Source organism: Haliotis asinina, chromosome 10 (genome assembly GCF_037392515.1).
Source record: "Haliotis asinina isolate JCU_RB_2024 chromosome 10, JCU_Hal_asi_v2, whole genome shotgun sequence".
NCBI classification, from domain to species: domain Eukaryota; kingdom Metazoa; phylum Mollusca; class Gastropoda; order Lepetellida; family Haliotidae; genus Haliotis; species Haliotis asinina.
This window is the reverse complement of record NC_090289.1, coordinates 51,336,518-51,347,212: the sequence shown is the minus strand read 5'-3', so window position 1 is coordinate 51,347,212 and position 10,695 is coordinate 51,336,518. Positions and strand designations below refer to the sequence as shown.

The 10,695-nt window shown below is 38.8% G+C and overlaps 1 protein-coding gene across 1 annotated transcript; it reads right to left on the bottom strand.

The window, feature by feature from the left end:
- Positions 1-258: 258 nt before the first annotated feature.
- Positions 259-10,479, bottom strand: LOC137298493 (homeobox protein GBX-2-like). Its single transcript, XM_067830782.1, has 2 exons — positions 10,089-10,479; positions 259-1,063 (listed from the first exon to the last, which is right to left on the bottom strand). The coding sequence occupies exons 1-2, from the start codon at positions 10,477-10,479 to the stop codon at positions 582-584; spliced, it is 873 nt and encodes a 290-aa protein (XP_067686883.1). The 3' UTR covers positions 259-581.
- Between the last annotated feature and the right edge of the window lie 216 nt (positions 10,480-10,695).

Here is a 10,695-nt window from a genome sequence, read left to right as displayed (position 1 = left end):
TTGCACAATCATTGCAAATTAATCCTAAAGAGATCATACCATTGTAATCCGTGTATTTTCCTCACTGCCATGTGCCTTTCTAGAAACACTACTGTAAGGCCTAATGAGTGTGAACTCAGCGAGTTGCGTAACTCACACAATATTTGTGTACTTTCTGTTTCTCTGTCAGTTCCTGCGAGAGGTAGCATAAATACAATAAACTACATACACAGAGTTTTGAAAACTCGTTCTAGGAAATAAACAATTTGGTCCCTCCTTTAGAGTAAAGAAACAGGCTCTCTCTGTTCAACCAACAAAGAGCGTTTATTTTTTCATTTAGTTCATGTCCTGTGCACTTTAACCCCTAAAATATCGAATGGAATCTTCCGTTGTTTGATACGGAACATACCAAAAGGATTAGAAAGGGAAAAAGGGTAAACATTGTCCTCCCATAACATACTTTCCCGTGCTTGTATAAAAAACACACCAGCCAACGTTCTAATACAGGAACGGCATCAAAGGTCCGTCTCTTTGAAACCCTGGCTACAATTTTGATTTTGCGAGTCAATTTCAAACCCTGTTTATCAACACGACTAGACTCGCTAGGGTACTGGTCTTGTTTTCTCGATCTGCTGGTGTTGAGATCGTATTGCAATTCTGTTCACATGCACTGGAATAGGCACTACGATCTTGGGCTTGTTTTGTTGATCGTTTGTACTTCCGGCTCGGGCGTGTACTAATCCAGCTTTTACACGTTTCCATTTTGCACGACGGTTTTGAAACCAGATTTTCACTTGCACTTCACTGAGTTTTAAGTTGTGTGCAATTTGAGATCGCTCAGTTAATGACAAATATTTCTTGCTATGGAACTCTTTTTCCAACTCTAACAACTGTTCGCTTGTGAACGCAGTCCGTCTCCGCCTTGTCTTCCCACCGGAAGTGCCTATATCGCCATTCGAATCGTCAAATGTTTTTCCGGAAACTCCGTCCAAATTGCCACCTCCGTCAATACCTGTCCTGTCGCTGTCGGCTGTTTCCGAAATACTCTCCCCCTCACTTGTGTGGTTCATCGAGGTGTCCGCATCTGAGACAGAAGCACAACCAGGGAATTAAAAACATTTGTTTATGAGGAATGTATCGCATATTTTTTTAAGAATCGATCGACGTGAATCACCTTATCACAACAAGACTATCATTAGTTAGTACATAGAACCCGCAGAATTCAAAACGTCTAACGCTGTAAAGTATTCAACTTGATTATGTGCCGAATTAGATCACAGAATCAGTGTAGAATGGATCGCTTCAAAACTTGACAGCGGCCACTTTTTCACAAAATCGAAGGTGAGTGTGTGTGAGTGTGTCTGTGCGTGTGCGTGTGCGTGTGCGTGTGCGTGTGCGTGTGCGTGTGTGTGCGTGCGCGTGCGCGTGCCCATCGGTTCAGCAAAATTCGCTCGTTTTCACAAGAACACGTGATATCGTCATGAACACAATGTCATAATAGAGACAGAATCGTACAACCGATCGAGAGTTTTTTCGTATGTATGGTTATTGTTTTGTTGCTTATATTGTTACCACTGCTTGTCATCATTCCTAAATGTTTCAAGATTAAGCACTGCTTTGAGTCCCATGTACTTGGACTATATGTCCTAAGTGGTTATCCGTTTGTTTGAATAGGATTTCGGGGACTTGATGCCGACAGTACACGAGGATAGGCAAATATACAAAAGAATGAAATGCAATTATTTGTTAGACCATAAACCATTTTCACTCTGTTCATTTGAGTTAAGGGTAACATTAGGCAAATGTTCAAGATTATAACAACGTTGATTTTCAAAACGTATCAGCAGAATACCCCAGCACGCAAATTAGGGTACTGATATTGAACATTATAAACAAAATGTTTTTGTGTCAAATATCGGATCAGATTTCTTGGTACAACCTGGGTGGTAGACTAACAGCTAGTCTCTGAAATGAAAATATTTCACTGAAAAAAAAACGTTCATAGTGAAAAAAAATAATATAATGAAATGGAACCCCGAGACTTTCTTCATTTCAGCATGAAGCTATATTGAAATCTAGGCTTGCCACATTTTCTAGACTTGCGTGGGCTTTCTTGGATATGTATACTAGTACTTCAGGATCTGTGCGACAGACTGCCTGGGTGGCACAAACCAACTTCTTGTTTTCATTAATTTCAGAGATGTCGGAAAACGGGATCAAGAGAATGATCGGAGGTGAAAGGTCATACCATGCTCAATAATTTGAAACATTAGAAGTGAAGGCATCTATCGCACAGACCACATTCCTGTAGAGTATAATGATGTATGGTGAGTAGGTCAACGAGACATTTTCAATATTACTGACGTAACCGCCCTTTTTTGATAGATCGAAATTATGTTTGGAATTTCAGTCATCAATATTCGGATTATGTGTAGAGTAAAAAAGGTAAATATTATTGGACACATATTGGGATCAGTGAAGTCTGGCTCGATATGGGAGGGGTGGGGGACTATGTTATGCAGTCTGCGTGACGCAACGACCGCACAGAACTGTTCGTTATGATTGATTTCTTTGCAGAACTGTTAAGTGTGATGCAATGGCAGTTCCAGCAGCTGGGCCCGACACTAGCGACCTAGTCGTCAAAACCGTCGTAATTCACGGTACAGAGTTGCCTCCCCTAGACACGCTAGAAACCAATTTTGATCATAGGTTGAATCCGGGTTCAATCCCTATTATTATGTTTCTTGGTTTTACACCACCATAACCGTGCTCGTGGATTTCAAGCCTGGCATCTCCATTACTTGTCCACACAGAGCTGGCATGCCGTCGTTTAACTGTAATACCGTTTAGATAGGCGTTTAACTCAACTAACTCACTCAAATAGTTCTGACATTGCCCTATGTCGTGACAAATATAATGTAATGGTCGAATAAGTTGCCCAGCTAGTCACCACACTGTAGAGAATTTTTGTAGTCTGTTGGATAATGTTCTGATGTTAAAGGTCCGGTTCGAAACCTACGTCTGTTTGTTTGCTTATTTATTTATTTATTTATTTATTTATTTATTTATTTATTTATTTATTTATTTATTTATTTACTTATTTATGTTGTTTGGGGTTTTTTGTTTTTGTTTTTTGTTTATTTTTAGGAATTAAATGGTTGCAACCAAGGAAAGGGAATACCACACACTCTAAGCCAACCAACATTTGCCCTGCACTCTGTTGCACAAAGTGACGCAACAAAGACGTACGGCTACGTTCAACAGATTCTGCCATTTTAAAACAGTTAAAAGAGCGGTCAGCACTGACGCCAATGCACCCTGGTCAGCGACTAAGGACCCTACAGAATCTGACACTTCTCTAAATTGGCTCATGTCATTATCATGGGTACTTTAGATCCCATGACCCTCTCCCCCTATTAATGAAACCAAGGAGTTCCTAATGACGTTACGTATGTAATAGTAGTTGTGAAGGTAATTGTATGGCTGTGACTGCGATACAGGTGACTGGACAATATGGTACAACACAATAGACAGGTACCATATGTCACTGGACTACTGGACACGTTGTGATTGACAGATTATCGGGCCTAATATACATGTCACGTTACGTTCCTACCTCTGGTGGGGCGTAGCCATCCCTGTCCACAATAATTACGATACGATCACCCTAAACAGAGAATGGGTTAGGTCTGAAAGGGCTTTGCAGAGTAAATGGCATTACAAGGGTTAATGTGGTGATTTGACAAAGCAGAATTGTCTATATATAACCCCAAACTATTTGTTGTAGCAGATCGGAACTCATAAAGCTGTCAAGAACTTAAAGACGACAACAGGAGCGACATTAGCTGACATGATGAAGATGATGTAATGTACAGTATCTAACGTACAACCATGTCTTCATACCGAGTAGAAGGCGATGAACCAGTGACCAAACACCCAACAAACTGTCGAATCAAGAAAACATCGGAATCACAACTCCTATAACAAATGTATATTTAATACTTCAAGGATTGTGGGATCGTCAAGCGGCGGTTAAGCAATCTCTCGTGAGAAGGTCGGGTTTGCTTCCCAACATGGGTACAATATCTGAAGCACATTTCTGGTTTATCGGCCACATTATTGCTGGAATAATGCTGGAAGCAGCAGCGTACGGTCATCCTCTGTCACTCATTCAATTCCTTTCATTCCAAGGACTATTCAAATTCAGATACAGGATTTAAATGAAGAAACCCCGCTATATCTACTGCAGCGCTCATCTCAGCCTAACTTGTCATAAGGTAAATATCATGAAGCGGAATGACTGTTTCAGACTAAGAAGTCTTACTTGATCTGCCCATACATCGATCCACGCGGCATCACACTCCATCAATACCCCCACCCACCCTGATGAACCTAACCTCGCACGCCTCCGACCCAACCAGAAATTCCCGAAACCTCTGGAGCAAGCCTAGAAAACGTACATTTACACCTCCATCCAACTAGATCTTTTCTGAACCACATCACATACTCGTGGCCTATGAGATCCCTATTCAGCTTAATCCTCACCTTATTGATGGGGTGGTACATAAAGGGTTAACGGACAGGAAGGAGAGGCACTTTATAATGTCGGTAAGTTTTAATACCATTACCACGACAGTGAGAAATGTTTCTCATTTCCATCTCAATCTGCCGGGTGTTTACAATCTAACACCTTCGGTGATAAAACCCTCTCAATAGAGCCTCATTTCAAAAGCTGAACTGTTTTTTATTACTGCGGATAGAAGTGTTTGGTCGGTGTCTGACGGCCCAGGACGATACAGCGTTAGAACATATGGAGTTTTCTTATTGCGAGCACTGAGTGTGTATAGTGTTGTGGTTTATGTCAATTGAACATGTGAATATAGAACACTTCACATTCAATCAATGCTATCAATACACACAAGGCGATACTCTATGCCGAAGGAATATTCATGTTAGTTATTCAGAATTGCCTAATTCAGGACAAAACGGTTTAAACCATTTTTTATAATTGTTTATGATTTAATTACCAAGGTTCCGTTGCAAAGAAATTCTGGTAATGTATGTACCGACGTGGGTCAAGTGTCTTGTTTCAAATGCATTTCATCGCTTAAATGAACTGAATTCGAAATTTGCAATGCATGTTTATTCGTTACGTCAGTATCTCAGTCTAATTTCGAAACGTGACAGGAATAATTCTAGTTAAATTATTTTCAAATCCATAATGACATTTACATGTTACTCTGATGATAGAAACAAGGTGTTCGATTGCACGTGTGTGGTCACAATCAATCACTGGTTCACAGACGGTTTATCAAAACACATAATTTAATTTTGTACACTTACTAATAATTTAATGAACAGTTGTATTAATACTGATAATTATTCATATATTTGTGAGGCATAGATATAAATGCCCAAGGGATTCCCTTACAACACCCACGACCTCACAGATAGACAGACAGACAGACAGACAGACAGACACACACACACACAAAAACAAAACAAAACAACAACAACAAACAAACAAAAAACAAAACAAAACAAAAAACCCAAAAAACAAACAAAACAAACAAAAAAAACCCAAACAAAACACAAATTTATTATGGACCATTATGTTACTAGTAATTTAAACAATATACTTGTTTGAGTGGCATTATTGATGTTGAGAACAATATTTTATGGATAACAACTTCTTTATTTCCAAAGTAATCATGGCAAGTATGTTGTTTTCTTTGTCTAGTATATTGTTTCATTGTCATATTCTATATTATGTACACACACACACGCACGCTCGCACGCAGGCACGCACACACACACACACATTTCCTCCATTTTATGCATCACTCCTGCTAGGCGTCGCACTCACGAAGTAAAGACGGTGTTATCCATAAAGTATTGTTCTATGTTTTAAACAATGTGTTAGCAATCTAGTAATTACAAGATCCACTCTTTCAGTTATACAATCTGCACCAGGTAGTGAACTCTGGCACCTGTGCAACATGGTCGCGACTTTGAGGGAATACGTGAAGATCAGTAATTAAGATGTGCATCGAGTGTGGAAACGTTATTTTAAATAGGACTAGACCTCAACAAGTTACATATTGAAGTGTTTAAAATCTAGTTGCAATTAGCCGGGTTTTCCGGGTCGTGATTTTTACAGAAGCGTTAGGATATTCACGATGAGCTGGGGAAAGAAAACTGTGAACTAACCGTTTCATATTTGTAGTTTATTACTGGAGGATCTCATAAAAACAACCAACAACTGACGATAACTCGACAGACCCTCTCTCCCGCACAGGAAATAGTTAATCTGTATTGATTGCCATACTTGTGTCAATTTCAGTTAAAGTAGCCATTTTATTATGAAATAAAATATGTGTTTCGTATGCATTCTTAAAGTTTCAGCTGTTAAAACGTTTTTTGCTTCGTTGATATCAAAACGTTTCGGGAAAATATACCGGAGGAGGGAAAAAAACACGTTTGATTTTGTATTTTGAAGTGGCAGTTCCTAATTTATTATGAATGATGTTGTAAGGTCACAGGTCATGACAGCAAAAATAGTCTTTTCAAACCTCATCCATCAAAACACCATTACGTTTCTCGCGTTTAGAATTTCTGGGTCACACACAGAAAAAAACAATTTCAGTTTTGTAACCAAATCTACAACAAGGACTACACCTTATTAAGTTTTTAGAGTATCAGTCAGACGAGGATAGCATGAAAACAGGCTAAAGAAAAATAAAGACGATAATAAACATGAAACAGATTATCAGCTAAGATCATGATTCTTTGGTTTCTGTTATTTAACATGGCTGACACTAGTACACATTTTCAAACATTTTGAAAGTATTTTTTCTCTCATAGTGTTATTATGATTGGTTTAAGAATACATATAACAGGCCTTCTACAACCCTTAGATTATCTGCATTCATATCAAACAGTATTCTGTTCAATGTGTGTTACAAACATTATCAATAAAGAATATAGTACTTTTGATCACGAGCCAAGTGCACCATACGAGTGGCGAAGTCATACTTCAGATGAGATAGACTGTTCATTATGATACGTTCACATCAATTAGATTTAAAATAAAAGAAAGCCAAGCAATTAACAGTTACATTTGAATATCAGCTATTTACAATCAATTCAAACTGTTTCAACTCTGTCATTTTTGTTTGTCATATTTGCAATTGAACTGTCAACCAGTGATATGAATTCATGCAGATAATACTCCTTAAGTGTGCATAATCTTACAATTATTTATGACACTAACTAAATCATTGACACTTTGGTGGGGATAATTTCACTAACGACGTGCAGGTGCAGACAATTGCCTTCCACTAGTGCAGCTCCACAGTGTCTCTTCTTGGATCTGTGTGTTGTACAACTAATTCCTAGGTTGTGTACGTTAGATGTGCATCTCAATTCTACACAGTGACGGCATTAACATTAGTTTGCACTAGGTCAATACTACATTAATTTTTAATTTATCAGTTTTTGTACTTTCCTAATTAAACAAGAAATAAACCATGATACCAAAGCCATTGTTAGGGTTGTATATGTTTTAGATTAATGGGGGTTTGTAGCAAATCTGAATAGATACCTGAAATAACACACCTGATAGGATATTGTTTTGAAAAAATAACAATACATTTTAAGTCTATTCTGAAAGAAATATTGTCATTTAACCAGCAAGTGGAGATTCAATTTGCGTCGATTAATCGGAAAACGTAACTGCAAGTACAATGCTTATGCAGATTAAATATTCATACACAAGTGTCTTGTTTGTCTTCATTATAACATCATTTCCGTCCATTTTGATATTGATAACGACCCAAATATGCCGATGAAAATGCAAATTATTTTTGCTGAGAGCATAACTCATTAAGTGAGGGAAGGAATACACGGTAGTTTGATAGCGCTACTCAGTATGCATGCTGAAGTAAGTAGCCTGTGTAGCTGCATAGTAATTGTTGCAAGCACTAGGTCATTGCCTATATGTCACTATCAAAGAATCTCACAACAAGAAAATCAATTGTAAAAAATTACAATTACTATCTTGTAAAGAAATATTTTATACTTTAAATGAGACAATTCGAGGTCGATATACTCACCTGTGGACATGATTCAATGAAATTGTTTTCAGTTAACTGCATTAATGTTCAAATATTCGGAATGTAGAAGTATTCGCCTTTGAAGTTTAAGCAAAGTTTAGAGAAGTAATTGTTCCTGAAGTCAATGGCCATATTCAAATACATAGTGACAGGGGTTCAGCTCCTAGTTGACAGCGATGACTTGGGGATTACGGGCCAATTTGAGGGGACCCAATAAAGCCACTGACAAACAAGGTTTAAGTAAGGGACAATGGGGGTGTATTTGAGCAGTATGATGCCCTCAATCTAGCACTAACTTGCCGATTGACAAAATTAAACATTTCAACAATCGGGTATATTTGGTCTACACGTCAGTGGAAAACTGAACAATTAACAAAATCTAAACGGCGGCTATTTGAATGACTTGAGGTCCTTGTCACCGAATGCCATGTTCGATGGAACAAACAAGGAAATAATAGCCATTTAACGTGCAAAGTTGTAGAGAATCGCTGTCGAAAGATCGACGACAAAACCTTCGGCCAAACAGGACTGATTAAATCTGTATTTTATTTATGGGTTTGATGGTGGAATTTCAATGGAAAGGCATGAAACAATTCCATGATAAAATACAAATTGCACGTATCTTTCAAATGAAAGCTGAAAGGTTTTCTCACAAATTATAACATGAATTACAAAGGAAAATGTGAATCTCGTGTAGCTTTCCGTATATGACATTGATATTTTAATAATATCCTGTATCAATTATTAAATAATAAATTAGATATAGATTGCGAAACCTTTATAACTTTATGAAACTGGAATAATGACTGGAGTGTTCTGAAGGCAGTGATGTGTGGCTCGTCACAAGTAGTTGTGGGACAACACTCAGCGGTGACTGTTCCCTCTATGAAGACTGCCAGGGGAGACTGACAGGCACTACTGGCCATGTGGTCGTTGTGTTAATAGCTTGACGATTGGATTTCACACATCTGGCATTCTGAGGGCATTAAAACCTATCAGGAGTCAATTACATACGTAATTGGGGTTAGAAACACGACAATTAATTGCCAAAATGTTTGTCTGACTGAGAGAGTTCCTCCTCGGCTCAAAGAACGGTCTCGGTAATTTACCAACAATGTTGATTACTCATTTCCCTTTGCAAGTTTGTATACTGGATGTGTGAATGCTTGGCGATGACAGGTAATTGGTCAGATCAGAGCTGACAGAGTTGAGGGCTATACCGGGCTCTAATACCTTTATAAGCAGTGTGTTACTTTCCACCAAACTATTCATCATAACATATTTTCCCAATTACATTTCTCCAACAATATCCTTGATACAGCACGGAATAATGTTTATGTTTGAAGATAACAGTTCTAAAACTATTGTGAGTTTTATTTGTTGTTGACTACCAGGATTAATGCTTTTGACCTGTCATAAAGATATTATCTGATGTAAAATAATGATTACATTTAGAATTCTGAAAGAATATAGTAGTACCTGTAACAATAAATTATTCGTACTCCGAGTCTATCCCTGTCGAGGTTCTTGAGGCATTTAGAAGTTGGTGTTCAAGTAAACGGCTGATATTATGGATATCAACTTCTTCAACTGTTCCTATCGGACACACGTTAAACACATTAACATGTAATAAAAACTGTTTGTGGCTGTACATGGCGACGTGGTCGACTGTTATGTTGATATACTTCTAGGTCAACCGTTCAGCTGAAACATTGCTTATAGCACAAGCCGAGACATTTTATGTTGTTGCACTCTGAATATTATTGTCAAAATCTCCTACAATCTGACAGAATAGCTCCTATTTAGCTCTTAGCGGGATATAATGCTATACAAATTTTTATGGTTATCATTTAAATGTTTTTATCCGACCGTCTTTGGGTGTTATATCACTAAATTATACCCCGGATCTCTACCTCAATACGATCTACGAATAAATAATTATTTTTCGATTTAATGCATAGTTGACGTGAGAGCATGTTTCATTACATCGCTTACCTTCCAACATTTCGTCGTCAATATCCTCTGTGTTTTCATCGCTGCTTAGCGGACTGACTGAGCGGGTAGATCCGTTGAACCGAGGGGTGGGAACTGTCGGTTGTGCCGTGGGTCGGAGGGGTGAGGCTGGCATTGTGTTACCCGCATGATGAAGTAAAAACTCTCTGTGTTGTTGGTTAAGGGCTGGGGATCCAAGAAGTTGTGACTGGGAGAAAACCGCGTGGGTGAGAGAACTCATGGCACGGGGGTCGCCGATATTTCCTGGGACGGAGGGGGCGACGGACGCTGACGGCATGAACATATACCCGGGGTAGTAGAGAGGTGGTGATATCCGTGGTTGAGGCGCCATCAAGGCATCGATGGAAAACGAACTATACATTGGTCTGTGCATGACGATCTGCTTTCGACCCGAACGGGTCGTCCTGCTTGAGGCTTGTATAGAGTCTAACGACTGGGATCGTTGGCTTTAGAACTGACGGTATCAGTGTTGTCTAAATTGAGAGGTGTACCCCCTACGCTATTCATCATCGTCAAGTTACAGTTGACAGCGGGAGGGATGTCTAGATGGAAAAACCCTCCCAGTCACGTGACGCCAAACACAGACGTC

What these genes read in the sequence shown, in the direction of transcription:
- LOC137298493 (XM_067830782.1), bottom strand. Translation starts at nt 10,479, where the DNA reads ATGCACAGACCAATGTATAGTTCGTTTTCCATCGATGCCTTGATGGCG. An exon ending in TGACGACGAAATGTTGGAAG is followed by an intron (nt 1,064 to 10,088) that starts GTAAGCGATGTA and finishes CTTCTGTCTCAG; the next exon opens with ATGCGGACACCTCGATGAAC.